Source organism: Wyeomyia smithii, chromosome 2, assembly GCF_029784165.1.
Source record: "Wyeomyia smithii strain HCP4-BCI-WySm-NY-G18 chromosome 2, ASM2978416v1, whole genome shotgun sequence".
Taxonomy (NCBI): domain Eukaryota; kingdom Metazoa; phylum Arthropoda; class Insecta; order Diptera; family Culicidae; genus Wyeomyia; species Wyeomyia smithii.
The window spans coordinates 212,951,472-212,969,753 of NC_073695.1; the positions used below are offsets into that span (position 1 = coordinate 212,951,472).

Below are 18,282 nucleotides of genomic sequence, written 5' to 3' on the forward strand. Positions count from 1 at the left end.
CACTTGCCATTGAGTTGCAGGCTTTCCTGCAACTAACACATTTCCTGTCGATCGTCTGACGCTTTTTCAATCGATTAAAAGAACATCTGGCATCTGATGCTACCAGTTATGCTAATTGCAGTTTGTCACGCTTAATTCTACACAAAACTGATTCGATTAATTAATTATGATTTATTTGTGCTAATAGCAAAATGGAATTTTGCAACGTAGACAGCCCTTTGTCGGCAGGCCATATTTAAAGATTAGAAAAAGTAACCGAATGCTTTGTTGGGGAAGAACTTGAAATTAAGGTAACAGAACAGTATGAACTAGAACGTAAACAGGTTTGTACCACATCGTAAAATTAGTGTTAGGCATGAATTCATTGATAAATTATCAATTAACGTTGGCCACGAGCATTAACGTCTTATTAAGTAGAGCAAAAAAACTCTTAAGTTGATACATTTCATGCAGGATCCTTAATTTTTTTACAATATCTGTAATTCTATTGCTATTGAAAAACTTATTAGCCAAGCTCAGAGGATATTAAACGTGATTTTTCATTGGGGTTGTCCATTTTCGAAGTTAAGAAATCGAAATTTTGAGCGCTTCAAGACACCTCTGAATCATGTCCGACTGAGCATAAATTTTCCACAAATCACTTTTTGGGCTAATAACAAAATTGTACATGGTCGGTTTTTGAAACTTGACATGATTATTTTTACCCACCCTAATACATGTTTGTATGTATCACTGATTTGACGAATTTATAAACTGATTGAACGGCATTGCTCCGGAAAAAAGGGTTATGATTAAAAACCATTTCTTATAATTCGTTGCGTATTAGGCACAACTCATCTCCCAAAATCTACGTCAAATTTCACATTTTATAACTCAATTATCCATTTTAAATCAGAGTAGGCGTGTGACTTTGCACTCGTATCCAAGTGAGTCTTGAAACTTGCTCGCTTGCACATACTGTCAATGATTTGATGAAAGAGTAGACAAGTTCCTCGTGGGAATACCATATGTTAACACTTTTACGCGCCGTACCACAGTGACGCATCATGCCGAGCTAAGCCAAATTCCCGGGCAGCGCCGTGTGACGCGTTCGCTACTACCCAGAAGACTAGGAGTTCCCTACACTCATCGGTACTGACCTCGTCGTCGACGAACCAGTTTGATCCATACCACACTCCGTCTGGTAATTCATTGACAGGCATCAGTATCGCAGCGACCAATCTTTCCCGCAAATCCTCTCTCGCGCTCATCGCCACAATACAGGTTTGCCAAAACAAAAATAGTGGATTAAAGGGCTATTCCCACTGCTTCCGTTCCGGGACCGGGCCGTGGCTGTTCCGCGTGTCGTCCGGGCTCGTTTGAGATTGATTGCATGCGTTCTTATGAACGCATTCACACCGACGCGCCGTGCCCAGACCGGGACAGCGTTGAGTTGCCGTCGTGCTGCCGCAGTGCGAGAAAAAAACTATCGTTGCCGACGATACTTTGTGTTGGCCGGAGAGTGCACGGAAGGCACTCGGGTGGATGCGTGTATTTTGTAGTGACATATTTCGCGCGGAGTGAGCTGCGGTATGAAAATAAGAGAAAGACGTTCTTTCACATACACACATCAACATTTCTCAACCAGAGCGCAGCGCAGGCACGGTTCAAGCACGGCGCAGTGTGAATGCATGAAAAGTCCCGGACGAACCCGGTCCCGGCCCGGTCCCGGAACGGAAGCAGTGGGAATAGCCCTTAACTTTGCTTCCGATGTGGAGCGTATCATTCGTCCGCCAGAGCTCTCGCACAGTTTGGCAGTCCGTTAGTAGCAGTTAGAGCTGTAGCACGCGTTCGTATCAGCAGCTCGCTAGACGCGCTACGCCGTCTCTCGCGATTGGGTTGTGCGATCCTTAGTAATTACCTACCATCATGCCGCCGGTATCAGTGCGTACAACGATCGAGTCCTCGGTGAAGGAATTCAATGATAGCACCAGTGGTCCGAAACGGTTACATCAGTCCAGAACACGCTTCATGCCCATTACGTTCGGCCGCGATGGGGTAAGAAATACGATTCAACCAAAACAAAGAAACAAAAATTTAAGGATAATCGAAAAACTACTGGTACCTACCGCTCGACAAGATGCGATTTGTAACTTTGTGCTGTGTAATTTTAGAAAATAGCTTACCGCAAGAAGCGCGACAAATTATTTTCGACACAATTCAACGGGCGTTCAAACGAGTGTGATTGATCTGCTGTGAATGTGTACAATCCCATTACTTGTCGACAAAATGAAAGTAACTCCTACAAACGATTTGAGCTAGAAAATTTGGCGAACGGAAGCCACATGTTAAAGAAGACTGAAACCACGAGGAATTATTAATTGTGTTTCGACGTCGTCACATCGGCGGCAAGCGAAATTCATTGCCAAGGCTGAAGAAGGGACGCGAATAAGAAAAGATGTGAGACGCCAAGACTCGTCTGTCTGTTAATACTGACCGGCTAATCGATTTATGCTTGTAATGGTGCTGGTGTTGTGAAACGCGATTTGATTTGACTGCAAAATCATGAAAATGCAAAGCAATATACTGAATCTGAATCATAATTTTATAACAAAGTTTAAAATATCATGGTAGGTAGTACCTACGATTAGCAATAGATGCGTTATTTATTACTGATCGCTCATATCGATATCGTAAATAAACAACAGAAATACGAATAATATTTTGGCTACAGCTTCGTTTTTTAGCGATAACGCAAACCACGCCAGCTTATCAAGCATACATAGCACTACCACGAATTGAGGAGAAATTAGTGCACGGCAAAAACGCAGACGATGAGTAACAATAGCCTCTTTGTTATGAAATGAGAAGAAATTTTGTTAAATTCTCACTGTCACTTTTCGGTCCGGTTTTTGTTATTATTTTGTGGTCATTCAATGGTGCGGAATAGCAGCCAGGGTGAACGAGTTTACGTGTGGTATGATTTATGAGCGAGCGATTTTTTTTATTTACATATGAGGGATTCAGCGAAATCTCAGCTATGGATTTCGCAACACCTTTTCAAATTTCAATGAAAATTTTCATTTCAGAATTTTTGAGAAACATGTCTTGAAACAAAGTATTTTTTTTATAATGAAATGTTAACTTGTAAAATTTTAATTCTATTCATTCCTAATCTTGAGGTAGGGGTTACAGGTTAGTCGCAAACACTCGATGACAAACCTGAACTTGTTTGAAATGTTGATATTATGCACCGCTGGAAACCTTGGGGGCTCAAACTTGTTTACCGGTCATTGTTTTTCGAATTAAATTGATTACATGAGTTCGCAATCTGCACTAATAACGCATCTTCTGAACCGAATAGGTCATTGGCCCCAGCTTAGAGATAGCCAAATTACTGTAAGCAAGTATTTAACCTGCTCAAATTTTCCCTGAAATCAACCAACACGCAGTAATCCCATTCATCACTTGCTGTTTTTTATTTTGATTTGTTTTGATCAACAACTGGTTATACTAAAATATTTCCAATCTAGGAACGGAACCCTGTTAAATGGCATATCTTCTACAAAAAAGCTACAGCTCTAGAGACTTAGCCTTCACACTTATTAGCACATGTTGTGTTAATTACTTCAAGTTCCTCAGCGAAAACAAAAACAAATGGAATGCGTGTAATTATCACTTTCGGAAGTTATGTTTTCAAAAGTTAAAGCAGAATACAGTAAAGTCTTTTTTTATACGGGTTTTTTACGCAAGTTGCTTTTCTTAATAACTCAAAAACGGTTCAAGATATCGACCTCATTTCAATCACGTTTTCCGTTTCAGGCCCCTAGGTACCATATATCAAATTTCAAAAAAAACTCACAATTTTTAGTGTAAATACTGAAAATTTAGAATATTGAATTTTGGTCTCTAGATTGACCACTGTCTTATTCAAACAAGTTTCAAACATTTTAAAACCGGTTTTCTTCGTTATATTCGCAAACAAAAAAGTCTTTTTTCACGCGATCCCATACAAATTTGGAACGCATCCCTCGTGTAAAAAAGACCTTACTGTATAATTCAATTGTGAAGCCACCGTTTATTTGAAATTTCAGTTATCAGCATGTTAGCCTGGCCTGTAGTACTTGGAAGATTTATGCTTTGTCGGCTTTAATCGTTAGGTTGTCTAATTTTGTGAACCCCGGGCAGAATAAAAAAAAGGTGATTATTAAAAAGTAAAAAGCAAACACGCACAAAGAGTGCGAGCGAAAATGATAAGCGAAAACCGTTGCCAGCAAAAACGTTGCCCCTAGAAATTCACCTCAATCAACCGATCTCCCGGATTTATCGTAAGTAACGACACAAAAAATATCGATTGGAGCATTGTATTGTTTTGTTTCTAGTAATTAATTTACACGAGACCGGATAAAACCGGATTTACACCTTTGTTGGAAATGTTCGAGGTTGACCCGATATTGCGGTGTGTTTAAATTCTTAAATATCCTGCAATGATTAAATCAGTGTCACGTTGGAATGCGAGTCACACCTATTTGGAAAAATCGAGCAATTAGACATTTTGTTTTTGATAAATTCTAATAAAAAAAGTGTATTTTCAGCTGAGCAGTCCCAAAAAATCAGAAAGATTTATTTTCATACTGTCCGACGTTTCGTCACTGATCGGTGACATCTTCAGGAAAAATTGCGGGGATGTATCATTGTTTTTATACATATTACAGTAGTTACAAATGAGAATCAACAGTGCCCATCGCATTGTTGACTTTTCAAGCACACTACCATGTCTATAATTTTGAAATTAATTCACAATTTTTCCGTTGCCCCCTTTCAATCCCAGCTTCTAATCAAAAGTATTCTGTTCTGTGTTTGCGCTGTTTCGACTGTGAACTATCAACACTCAAAATACTACAAGTTTTTGCCTTACCAGGAAATTTTTTCGCGTTCTGATAAATTTGATAAAAGTTTGAAAAACGTTTCCTTAGTTTCAAGACATTTTCCTAAAAGACATGTCACGATCCCGAATAAAGAGAGGTGAACACAAATATCGCAACAGAAACAAGTTGTTGCAATAAAAAACCTAAATTAATCCACCTATCGGTCAGACCCAGCCTTTCTCACTCAAGCTTATTATTTGTAAAAATAGATTTACATGAACGCTTCAATCCAATAAATGTGTATTCACTTTTTGGGTTCTAAAATAGTTAATGATGTTGTAATATAAGTATAAAATATGAAATTTGACTTAATGTAAATGCTCAATAAATAGCGAAATAGAAGTAATAATTCTAAATATCGAAAATTCAATCACGAGCGATACCGGGAACATTCAAATGGTACGATAGCACATTTAAATTATGTTGTAGCCACATATATTGATCAAAGCAGGTATAGTTTTAAATAGCCTTTAAATTTTTTTTCTTTCCATAACTTTTGAACCACATATCAAATTGTTATGAAGTTTGTTATTTGTAAGTTTGAGAGATTACTCGTTCGTATGACACTAGTAATGTTCAAATAAGTCGTGTAATCTTTGAGATAATAGAATTTGGTTTTTTTATTAACAATTTAATTCATAACGGTTGCTTAGTTCGATTATCACTGTGCTATAAATGAAAAAAAAATGCAAGAACTTCTGAAGTGACCTAGTGTAGGTTGTAGGTCTTATTGAGTGTAACATTCGTTCATACTAGAAATTTTTCAAACACCCCCAAAATCTGAAGTTATGGCCAAAATACGATTTTTTGGACCTCAGCGCATATAATATTTTTTAACTCAGTCATTTGTCAACCGATTTTAAATATTAAAGCAGTTTTAGAAATAGGACAAATAGAGCTTTCAAAATATATACAGGTTTGTTCTAATATCAATAAAAAATGTTAAGTTATTTGAGTTTATATCTAATTTTTTAGACTTTTTCACGCAATTTTTCAATTTAATTTTAAATTTGCCGTCTATTTTTGTAAAAAACATACCACAAACACACTATAATTTCGAAAGTATGTTCAATTCCGAATCAAATGAAAGCAGTTTTGTGGAAAACGGTTGATATTTGGCTAAGTTATATATTTTATAAAGAAAACCAAAATTTTTGGCTTCTATCGCACATTTATTTCACGGTGCTACAAATGATGAAAAAATGCAAAAACTTTTGATGTGACTTAGTGTGGGTTGTAGCTTTAGTCAAATGTTAATTGCGCGTTTACTTGAAGTTTTTCAAATACCCCAAAAATTATTAGTTATGGTCAAAACCCTGTTTTTTACCCTAGCTCACATTTTTATGTTTAATACGGTTATTTTTCAACCGATTTTTTATATTTTGGCTGTTTTGGAAAGGCGAAAAATAGAGCATTATAAACATATAAATATGTCTCAAAAGTTTACCTATATGTGATGAATAGTTTTAAAATAAATAAGATGGTTTATGTTATTTTCAAATTTTTCCAAATTTATTCGCAATTTTTCACACATTTTTGTAATGATGGAGCTTCAATTGCTGTAAATTTTGAAAAGTTCTTTTTAGTACCAAAAGAAAACAATAGGTGTTGTTAATGAAAATATGTTATAATTATGCTGAGAAATGATTTGATGAAATCTAAGTATATGGTGGAAAACATTAAGTCATATCTCAGCCAAATTATAACAGATTTTCATAAACAACACTTACTGTTTTCGTTTGACACTAGATGTACTTTTCAAATTCTACAGCAATTAAAGCTCGTTCATTACAAAAATGTGTAAAAAATGTGTAAAAAATGTGAATAAATTTGGAAAAATTTCAAAATAACATAAACTATTTTATTTATTTCAAAACTATTCATCACATATAGGTAAAATTTGAAAAAAAAAATAAACCATCTTATTTTATTGAATATAAATCATCTTATTTTATTTAAAACTATTCATCACATATAGGAAAACTCTTTGTACATGTTGATATGTTTTGAGAGTTCTATTTTTCGCCTTTCCAAAACAGCCAAAATATAAAAAATTGGTTGAAAAATAACTGAATTAAACATAAAAATGTGAGCTAAGGTAAAAAACAGGGGTTTGACCATAACTAATAAGTTTTGGGGTATTTGAAAAACTTCAAGTAAACGCGCAATTAACATTTGACTAAATCTACACCCACACTAAGTCACATCAAAAGTTCTTGCATTTTTTCATCATTTGTAGCACCGTGAAATAATTGCGCGATAGAAGCTAAAAATTCTGGTTTTCTTAAAAAATATATAACTTAGCCAAATATCAACCGATTTTACCGATTTTCACAAAACTACTTTCAATTGATTCAGAATTGAATAAACTTTTAAAATTATGGTATATGTGGGATATGTTTCTCACAAAAATAGACGGAAAATTGACAGTTAAATTGAAACATTGCGTGAAAAAGTCTAAAAAATAAGATTTAAGCTCAAATAATTCAACATGTTTTATTGATAATAGAACAAACATGTATATATTTTGAAAGCTCTATTTGTCCTCTTTCTAAAACTGCTTTAATATTGACAATCGGTTGATGAATGACTGAGTTAAAAAATATTATATGCGCTGTAGTCCAAAAAATCGTATTTTGACCATAACTTCAGATTTTGGGGGTGTTTGGAAAATTTCTAGTATGAACAAATGTTACACTCAACAAGACCTACAACCTACACTAGGTCACTTCAGAAGTTCTAAATCGCTGTAGCACAGTGTTATAATCAAATGAAATGGGAACGTATAGGGCAGCCAAACTTTGAAACCACGTGTTAAATCATAATTCATCAGTTAACCCTTAACTAGCCTGTTCATCTGATTATACAATTGATCAAATCGGTTGTGTACTTTCTGAGATAATGAAGTTTCGTGATTTTCACATTCTGGTACTTTACACACGAAGTTACAGTCCGATTACATTGAAATTCAATAAGGTGTTATGAGGTAGCTAGACCTTTCATTTGACACTAATTTCGTGGAAATCGGTTCAGCCATCTCTGAGAAAAGTGAGTGAGTTTGAGTAGTCTTCGGAATATGTTCCTTTTCATAGCTGGAATTCACATTTTTAAACATAACAGGCAAAGTAATAGTCCGATTGCAAAACAAATCAATAAGGTCTTATGGAGTAACTAGACCTTCCAAATGACACTGATTTTGTGGAAATCGGTTCAGCCATCTCTGAGAAACATGAGTGAGATTAAACACTCTCCAGAACACGTTTCTTCGAATAACTTCTGAACCGCACGTTCAATCTTCATGAAACTCAAAAGTTAAGGGTTTTTTAAGTAGCTCGTTCATTTAAAACCAATTGTTTGTTAAAATCGGTTGAGTAGTTTCTGAGATAATGATGTTTCGTGATTTTCACATTTTTGAACATAACCTCTAAACTAAAAATTCGATTGCAATGAAACTCAATAGCGTCTTATGGGGCAACTAGACCTCTCATTTGCAATTAATTTCATGAAGATCGGTCCAGCCATCTCTGAGAAAATCGAGTGAGATTAAGAGAGCGTTACACACACACATACACACACATACGCACACACACACATACAGAAAATGCTCAGCTCGTCAAACTAAGTCGATGGATATACGAGATTCGACACTTTGGAGCACTTTTATACCTTTGGTTTTTCTAGTGATTGCTATACCTTTCTAGGAGAAAGGCAAAAACTATGCTTTGCCCCTAAAAGTTGATTATATCTGAATATTATTTTCATTTTTTTCCGCAGCAAGTAGTAACAAAAAGTGTTCAAAAAGTCTGAATTAATTAAAACCTCTGCAAAAAGCTAGCGTTATTCAAAGGTAAACATTTTTAATATTCTTGAAAAATGGATTCATTTTTCGTAAATTTGTATTACAAATGGAATATAACCTCATCGTCTTGCGAAGCTGAGAAAAGGACATAACTTGAAAAAGGCGGAGCTACTTACAATATCGGTATGAAATAAACATTGAGAACAGAAAGCAAGCTGAGCAATGCCACAAAAAATGTCCCAGTTTTAATTTTTGTTTTATTTGTTATTTTTTATTTGGCTGAACTTTGCATAGGTATTTCTATAGGCGAAAGATGCCATTTGTTGGTTATTTTTTTTTTTTTTGAAGCACGACTCATTTTGAAAACTACAAAAGATTAGCTTAACATTGATGGCTGCTCGATCATGAAGAAACAAGAACCAAAAAGTTAAAATTTTCCAGAAAAACGAGAATAAATTTAAAACCAGAACGTTCGGTTTGACTGGTATAACGTCTTCAGCAAAGTTTTTCACTTCAAGGCAATTTATTGGTTTTGAAAATACAGTTATTGGAGAGTGTTTTACATTTTAATCAGCTTTTTACAACTTTTTAGATACCGGCGAACGCTACCTTGAATTTGAAAATGGCATCAGACATCTTTTTAAAGTTTCCAAGTGTAGGGACCCACATAGGGGTATTTGTGTGCAAAAGTTGGATTTTGAATACGGAATTTTGTGATATTTTCGGTGGAATTCATAATATTGGTGATTTTGGTTGACCTGTTTCAAATATGGATCTTCAAATGAAAGGTATGCATTAAGTTTTGCATATTTTAGAAGGAGGGTTTGATGAGTTGTTTACTGTTTTTCTTTGCATTGCCAGTTTTGGAAATTTTACCTCCCGAATTGAGCTTCGAAATTGTTTTTTTTTTCAATGTTCTGGACGTTTCTGTGCGCAAACCAACTCATTTTTGAGTAGATATGGGTGTCCTTGAACACGTCCCGAAAATAAACTTGAGCATGTTTGCGCATTTATGATATATCATGTCTTTACATGTACAATCCTATGCAATGTTTTTTTTTAATTTATAACTTTTTTTTAAATTGCGACGTGTTTTCAGACACTGAAAATATCTTTCAGAAGAAACTTCTTTGGAAATGGCTTCAGAAATCCTCTGCCACATCGTGGATTAAAAAATTTGAGTTTTTGGAGGCGAAGTTATTCCGAATAATGAAATGTTCATTAATCGCGGAAGATGCTTAAACAGCGAATGAGTATTTTTAAAGCAGATTTCATGCGCAGGTGGACAGCAGCTAATCGTCATAAAATACGTTTCTCTACAATTAATGCAAAATGGTTAGGTGGATGTGTGAGCTTTCCAGCTTGCAAAGGAATTTCTAAAGTCGGTCGTCCGGTGAAAAATTTTGAAAACTTGAGTAAAGAGAAGTAAGCGCAACAATACAAAGGAACTCAGAGACAACGTTTCCCCAGACGAATTAGTCAACGAGCCATCGGAAATGTTGATGTAGCCTACGTTATAAAAGAAATAGCTAAAGATCCATCAAAAGCTTCAGATGTACGAAGGACAATATCTTCCTGCAAACCCGAAGAAGTTCAAAAACATTCACCCAAACAAGCATTGACTATTTTTGTCGAAGCTAACCTCAGTAGAAGGCAATGGAATGTTATACAGAGTGCAAATAAAAACGTAAACCCGTGTTATTCCATTCTACAGAAGGCAAGAGCTGAATGTTACCCAAAAGACATTAGTGTCACGGAAACAAGCGCTGAAATACGTCTTCAATCTTTACTTGACCATACTACTTTAAGATTATGCAAATATTTGGATGAAGTATTAAGGCAGGTTAATACTGAAGAATTGGAATATTTAGAGCTTTATTCGAAGTGGGGATGTGACGGTTCACAACAAGCTGAGTATAAGCAAAAATTTATAAACATGGAAGCCAACGATTGCAGTATCTTTCAAAGCTCCTTTGTACGACTAAGGCTCACAAGCACTTTTAACGGAAATTTAACAATTTTGTGGGAAACCCTGTACCTTCATCGCCTAGATATTGCAGACCAATTAGAATTAGGTTCGTGCGCGAAAGAACTGACATCACAAAATCAGAAAACAAATATATAGAAGATCAAGCGAAAATGTTGAATCAAACTAAGTTATACACATCATATGGAAATTCAGTGTCCGTTACACATGTGTTAATGCCCACTATGCTCTATGCCAAGGTCTGTAACGCTGCCACTAACACCACATCGAATATGCGATGCTATATTTATAACGAAACGTCCAAACATTTCAATAATCTAACGATAACAAAATCGAATCCAGAAACTTTTAGATTTGGCCTTTCGACACTCCATGCGAAAATTCGTTGCTTTGAAGCCCTGTTACATGTTGCATATAAACTACCAATTAATAAATGGCAAGCCCGTACTAACTTGGAGAAACAAACTGTTTCTGCAACAAAGCAGAGAATTCAAAGATCTTTTAGAGATGAGATGGGCTTATTGGTAGTTATGCCATGTCCCAAAGGTGGCAACACAAACGATGGGAACACACGAAGATTCTTTGGTGACCCTGTAAAGGCTTCGCAAATAACAGGAATCAATGTTGATTAAATTAATAAAATAAAAGTTATATTGGAAGCTGTTTCAAGTGGATACAGTATTGACTCGGAAAAATTTTCATTGTTCGCTTTACAGACAGCTAAGCTTTATGTGCAACATTATGGATGGTACCCTATGACGCCAACTTTGGACAAAATTTTGATGCATGGTGCAGAGGTGATTCGGCAGCAATTCTACCAATCGGACAGCTTTCAGAAGAAGCAGCTGAAGCAAGTAACAAATACTTCCGCAAATACAGACAAAACTTTGCGAGAAAAACATCGAGAGTAGAATGTAATCATGATGTAATTAATAGGTTGTTATTAAGTTCCGATCAATTTCTTACGAGTTTGCGAAAAATGCCATAAAAAACATCCTCGCAATTTTGTCCAGACTTTAAGTCTCTTGGTTCCAGAACAAGTGAATTGCTCTGAAGATGTCGTTGTAACATTTGAGTACGATTTTGATGATGAGTTTGATGAATAAACGTTTTTCTATATTACTTCGTTTAACTGTATAAAAATGAAATATGAAGAATACTAAAAATTTCCAGCTAAATCTGTTTCTGGGCAATCGTTTATTTTTGTGCAGTCTGTATCAAAGGCGTCAGCATAAAAGCAAACCCTCTGTGCTACATTCTGATTTGGATCTTGATCTTCTGTTTATTTTTATTAATCATTACTTCGTGATCAACTGTTTGGTGTACAGGTAAATTGCGAGGATAGTGCTACAATTCTATTGACGCTAACGCTAAAGTTATTTATCACTGCTACGTAGATATTATTTGTCTTTCAACTGTGATTTTCATATTAAAGACATAAGAACTGCTAAATATAAAAATTTAAATGTTATTGCGCCTGAAAATATTTGTTTCCAACTTTTCACTTGGAATACCCCTATGTGGGACGGTTCTATGATCTAGATACATCAATATTGTTTTACACAGCCTTGTACAAACTGGAAGTCGCAAATTTTAAAATGATATCAATTTTCTGTATCTCGGCGTCATTTTTTTTTCTTCATCTATAGTTTATTTGACACGGCACAAATACAATTCAATGTTTAACGGCGCCAATTATATCTGGTAGCTTACTTTCTAAAGTATCTTAATAACTAGAAGCAAATTTTTTATCCTCGCTGCCGACTACGAGCTGAAACTAAATCTAACTTAAAGCTAGAATATTTTGCATTAAAAGCACAGGTTTGCTGTTTGATGATTTTCATTGCCATAGGTAAGCAGCATATTAAATTTGTTCCGCTGCTGGGCCAAGATATTACGGACTGGCATATTGGGTTGTTTCCATCGGGCCTTGAGAGTATCGTGCGGGTCTGATTGCTGTTTCCGGATCCGGGGTCTTAACGTGTTCTTGTCGTTTGGTTGGATGTAGGCGGAAGGGGATAGGACTAAACTGGGGCGTGGATGGATTTCAGGAAAACGTATATAAGGGACATGTAGGATAGGTCACGGCTCGCCAAGACATCACGAACAGGAACAGCCGGCATCTCGGCGTCATGTCAGCTCCGAATATATCAGTATTTGAGCATTATTCTTAATGTTATCCAGCTTTTATGAAACCGGAAATCATCATCTTGAAAAGTCTTTGAACATCATCTTTATTTCGAAAATATGTATATTGCAGTAAACAATTCATTTTCGCAGATTTCCAGAAACCGGGAGTCACTCCTGACGTCTGCGAACACTGAGCTTGTTCGAAATTGGTTCATCGTTAACTAAAATTCGACACTAAACTTTTTTTTCAGTTAAGCTGTTTATCATTACTACAATAACTAACGTAACACAAAACTCTTCCGTATACTATCTTTTTAACGACATAAGAATATTTGCAATACATTTTGCACTTTAACAGTTAACTAAACACCCACTGGTAGATAACTGTTCAGTTCAGTAGTTTGGTAAAGATAAAACTTTTGAAGGTGGAGCTCAAAACAGCCAGAGAACTATTTGAGGTAGTTTTATTCATAGTTCACGTCACTGTTATCAATTATGAATAACTTATTTCAGAACTGCTTACAAAGGTATTATGAAACTTAACCATCTTGTCGAGCATAGAATACGTAATCCATTTCAGTCAATCTGATTTCAAAAGCACAGCACCTAATAAACGTCTTTTTATCTTTCCTCAGAAACCGCAATTCAAAAAATACCCCCATAGCGCGGAAGCGCAAGATTTTTACGAGCTACGTGACCGCTGTCGGCGTACCGGCACCCTTTTCGAGGATCCCGAATTCCCCGCCAACGCTGCGTCGCTGAACTTTAGCGGTGAGCTCCGCCCCGACATCCGATGGCTGCGACCGAAGGAGATCAGCCAAGGGGCGGTTTTCTTCGACAACAGTTTCTCGCGGTTCGACATAAATCAGGGTGAACTTGGCGACTGTTGGCTGCTGGCGGCTGCAGCCAATTTGACTCAGGATCCGAAGCTGTTCTCACGCATTGTACCCGATGACAACAGCTTTGCGGAGAGCTACGCGGGAATATTTCACTTTCGATTTTGGAGATTCGGTCACTGGTGTGACGTGGTGATTGACGACCGCTTGCCGACGACCAACGGAAGTTTGGTCTATATGCGATCCAGTGAGAAGCATGAGTTTTGGAGTGCATTGCTGGAGAAAGCGTACGCTAAGCTGTTCGGATCTTACGAGGCATTGCGAGGTGGGTCAGCTAGTGAAGCGATGGAAGACTTCACAGGAGGAGTTACGGAAACGTTCGAAATGAAAGAGGCTCCGAAGGATTTGTTTCAGATCATCGAGAAGGGCTTCCGAAATCACGCTATGTTTGCGTGCAGTTTGGAACCGGATCCGAACAAATTTGAAGCCGAAACTGCTCAAGGTTTGATCCGGGGTCATGCGTATTCGATCATTATGGCAAAGATGATAGATATACAAACACCAAGGACGAAGGGAAAAATTCCATTGCTACGACTGAGAAACCCGTGGGGAAATGCCAACGAGTGGAATGGAGCATGGAGTGACAAGTCACCAGAATGGAAATTTATTCCGGAGGAAACCAAGCGCGAGATCGGATTAACTTTTGAAGTGAATGGTGAGTTCTGGATGTCGTATCAGGATTTTGTTAAATATTTTGACCGAGTTGAGATCTGTAATCTCAGTCCCAATTGTCCGATCGTTCGTCAGATGATGGACTACCCTTGGAAACAAGCTTCATTTGAGGGCGAATGGGCGATCGGAAGCACGGCAGGAGGCTGCCGAAATTATCCGGATACTTTTTGGCATAATCCGCAGTATGTTATTAGTTTGGAAGATCCGGATAAAGATGATGACGATGCCAAAGCGACAGCTATCGTTGCTCTAATGCAAAAGAATCGCCGTTCCAAGCAGAACAAAGGAATCGACTGTCTTACGGTAGGGTTTATAATATACCGTGTAGGCGAAGAAGATCTCAAGAAAAAACCTCTGCCAAAAGAATTTTTCCTCCGCAATGCTTCGGTAGCTAGATCCACTTTCATCAACCTTCGCGAAGTTACCTGTCGATTCCGGCTGGATCCCGGAACGTACGTTATAATCCCGTCTACTTTTGATCCAAACATCGAGGGTGAATTCCTGATTCGGGTGTTCTCCGAGTGCCCGAGTTGCATGAGTGAAAATGACCAGTGCGTAGGGGACTGCGAAATGGATCCTCGGGTAAGTTTAATCGACATTGCACGAGTTGCATAACGTTATGTCCCTTACTGCCTGATAGATATGCCTTCCATCTCCCTGTTCCCATCGTAGCGACTTGTCAGTGTTAGTGCACTTTAGAGATAGATGTAATGAATAATGCTAGTAGTTAAAATGCTAATATTTCACTGAATGTTTCTGCATTGCTGTATATTCTGCTAATGTTTTAAGGTCCCAACCAGTTATAACACCAGGCCAGCAGCAACAGTAAATGTATTGTTCAGGGTTGATATTTGTTGACACTCTTGAGTGAAAGTGAAAAAAAGCATCCATAAACGTTATTTTTTTACAATCCTTTCAGAGTTCTCCCTTCCCGCTTTTTGCATGGAAGTGAACTGTCGAAACACCTCATTATATTTCATGCGATGAAAGCAAGACAACAAAATCAGTTTATCAGTTAACGAAGATTGTCAAGGCATCGGTCAGTGTCAGTGAAAAAGTGTTTCGGTAAGGTTCATTTTGGTTAAGTGGACTGTTTGTTTTTCTTTTTCGCTTTGAAGTGAAGATCATTTGGTTGGATTTGTCGTCAAATTTTATTCCGTAACCGTGAACGATGAGCGCGATCTATTTCATCTGAGTATAACAGCACGTTACTAGGACGAAAATCTAGTGTATCTGAAAGAGTGCTGCGATCATTGGAAGTGAAAATTGAAAATGATTGGCTGTAATTTTCGAAGAATTTTGCTGGGGAAAATGACTTTTATCAGCACTGATTGTTATGATAAAAAAAAAACATTTTTTGAATGCATGTTTCACTCTTTCACCAGTTAATTGACTTGCAAAATAACCAGATCAATCTCATCCGCAGATCGATCAAACCCTTCCGGACCCAACGAAGCCAGACCCGCAACGACATGCAATGGATAAACTATTCATTGATGTGGCCGGAGAAGATGGCGAAGTAGACTGGATGGAGCTGAAACTAGTGCTTGATCACTGCTTCCGTGATGACATAGCTATCGCAGCCAAAGGACTTTCCCGAAGCTATCAGTTAGCCCCGCTAGGTACTCATTTGAAGCCTGCTCCCTCAATTGCTTCCGGCGAACCAGTTTGCTGCGGGCTACTGGCTATCCTGCAGGACTGGTACACTAACATGGCTGGCGGTGACAATCGTCCCGTGCAAACGATTGCCGCAGATTCGGCGCTTACAAAGGAAAAAATGCCGTTACTTTCAGGTAAAATGTAATGGTTCTTTAGCAAGATTCCTTGAATAAGATTATATCCATTTTTCAGTGGATCCAACGGTAGCTGGTTTCTCGAAGGATGCCTGCCGTTCGATAGTCGCCATGCTGGACGAGGAAGGGTCCGGGAAGTTGGGCTTCGTGGAGTTCCAAAAATTGCTGACCGAGATCGCACGCTGGAAGGCGGTCTTCAAGTTGTACGACCAAAATCGAACCGGTCGGTTGAATCCTTTCGAGCTACGAACGGCGCTGCAGTCGGCTGGATACAATCTCAACAACAAGATTCTCAATAGCCTAATGCATCGGTACGGCTCGAAGGAGGGGGAAATTTGGTTCGACGATTTCATCACCTGTGCGGTGAAAATTAGAACTATGATTGGTAAGTGCTCACAATATCGGAGACGGCATAATCATATTAATTCTGTCATCCTTTTTAGACATATTTAAAGCAAAGGACGTCAATGGTACGAACATCGCATCATTCAATATGGACGAATGGATCCACAAAACAATTTATTCCTAAATTATATTTACTACTGCAAAGTTTTCACAGCAGTATATTTTACTATTAATTAGAAGTTTTTAAGTTCTTCGCTTGAGCCAACCATAAATTGTACATCTCTCTATACTGCTGGTTTCAAATACCAGAAATTTTCTTTTCACTATTAAAAAGAACAAGCTGGTATCCTTTTGTGTACATCATAACTGCCAACTTTTGATAAATTTCCTACTTACAAAGTTATTTTTTAATCCGCAGCTTACCAAACGTGAAACGTTTTTGAGAACTTTGATCTCTTTTTTATTTTACAGTCTTCCAGAGCACTCTGCTGAACGAGGAAAAAAGAATTTCTCAAACTAGTCCTGTTTTTTGTCTTAGCTGTGTTTCACGATGACAAGTTCGCGTTTCGTTTAAAATTAGCCTACCACTTGCCATTGAGTTGCAGGCTTTCCTGCAACTAACACATTTCCTGTCGATCGTCTGACGCTTTTTCAATCGATTAAAAGAACATCTGGCATCTGATGCTACCAGTTATGCTAATTGCAGTTTGTCACGCTTAATTCTACACAAAACTGATTCGATTAATTAATTATGATTTATTTGTGCTAATAGCAAAATGGAATTTTGCAACGTAGACAGCCCTTTGTCGGCAGGCCATATTTAAAGATTAGAAAAAGTAACCGAATGCTTTGTTGGGGAAGAACTTGAAATTAAGGTAACAGAACAGTATGAACTAGAACGTAAACAGGTTTGTACCACATCGTAAAATTAGTGTTAGGCATGAATTCATTGATAAATTATCAATTAACGTTGGCCACGAGCATTAACGTCTTATTAAGTAGAGCAAAAAAACTCTTAAGTTGATACATTTCATGCAGGATCCTTAATTTTTTTACAATATCTGTAATTCTATTGCTATTAAAAAACTTATTAGCCAAGCTCAGAGGATATTAAACGTGGTTTTTCATTGGGGTTGTCCATTTTCGAAGTTAAGAAATCGAAATTTTGAGCGCTTCAAGACACCTCTGAATCATGTCCGACTGAGCATAAATTTTCCACAAATCACTTTTTGGGCTAATAACAAAATTGTACATGGTCGATTTTTGAAACTTGACATGATTATTTTTACCCACCCTAATACATGTTTGTATGTATCACTGATTTGACGAATTTATAAACTGATTGAACGGCATTGCTCCGGAAAAAAGGGTTATAATTAAAAACTATTTCTTATATTTCGTTGCGTATTAGGCACAACTCATCTCCCAAAATCTACGTCAAATTTCACATTTTATAACTCAATTATCCATTTTAAATCAGAGTAGGCGTGTGACTTTGCACTCGTATCCAAGTGAGTCTTGAAACTTGCTCGCTTGCACATAAATCCTATCCGTGCAGTACACTTGAGTTAGATTTGAATTTGAATCCTGCATAATAACAACTGCATAAAAATCGAATTGCGATAAAATTCACGACGTGTCTGCTGACGCAGTTTTTTGCTTTGTCCTTTGAAAACATGAATTAAATTTAAAACAAAATTTCTCGCATCAATTTAATCGCCTGCAGCGTACACGCAAAACTTTTCCTTATTAC

The 18,282-nt window shown here is 37.1% G+C and overlaps 1 protein-coding gene across 1 annotated transcript; it reads left to right on the plus strand.

Moving 5' to 3' along the window:
* Positions 1 to 1,776: 1,776 nt before the first annotated feature.
* Positions 1,777 to 16,816, plus strand: LOC129721039 (calpain-B-like). The gene is made up of 5 exons (XM_055673125.1): positions 1,777 to 2,037; positions 13,459 to 14,973; positions 15,818 to 16,184; positions 16,243 to 16,569; positions 16,628 to 16,816. Exons 1-5 carry the CDS (start codon positions 1,909 to 1,911, stop codon positions 16,711 to 16,713), a joined length of 2,424 nt encoding a protein of 807 aa, XP_055529100.1. The 5' UTR covers positions 1,777 to 1,908; the 3' UTR covers positions 16,714 to 16,816.
* Positions 16,817 to 18,282: the final 1,466 nt, after the last annotated feature.

What these genes read in the sequence shown, in the direction of transcription:
- LOC129721039 (XM_055673125.1), top strand. Translation starts at nt 1,909, where the DNA reads ATGCCGCCGGTATCAGTGCGTACAACGATCGAGTCCTCGGTGAAGGAA. An exon ending in ACTGCGAAATGGATCCTCGG is followed by an intron (nt 14,974 to 15,817) that starts GTAAGTTTAATC and finishes TCTCATCCGCAG; the next exon opens with ATCGATCAAACCCTTCCGGA. An exon ending in GAAAATTAGAACTATGATTG is followed by an intron (nt 16,570 to 16,627) that starts GTAAGTGCTCAC and finishes CATCCTTTTTAG; the next exon opens with ACATATTTAAAGCAAAGGAC.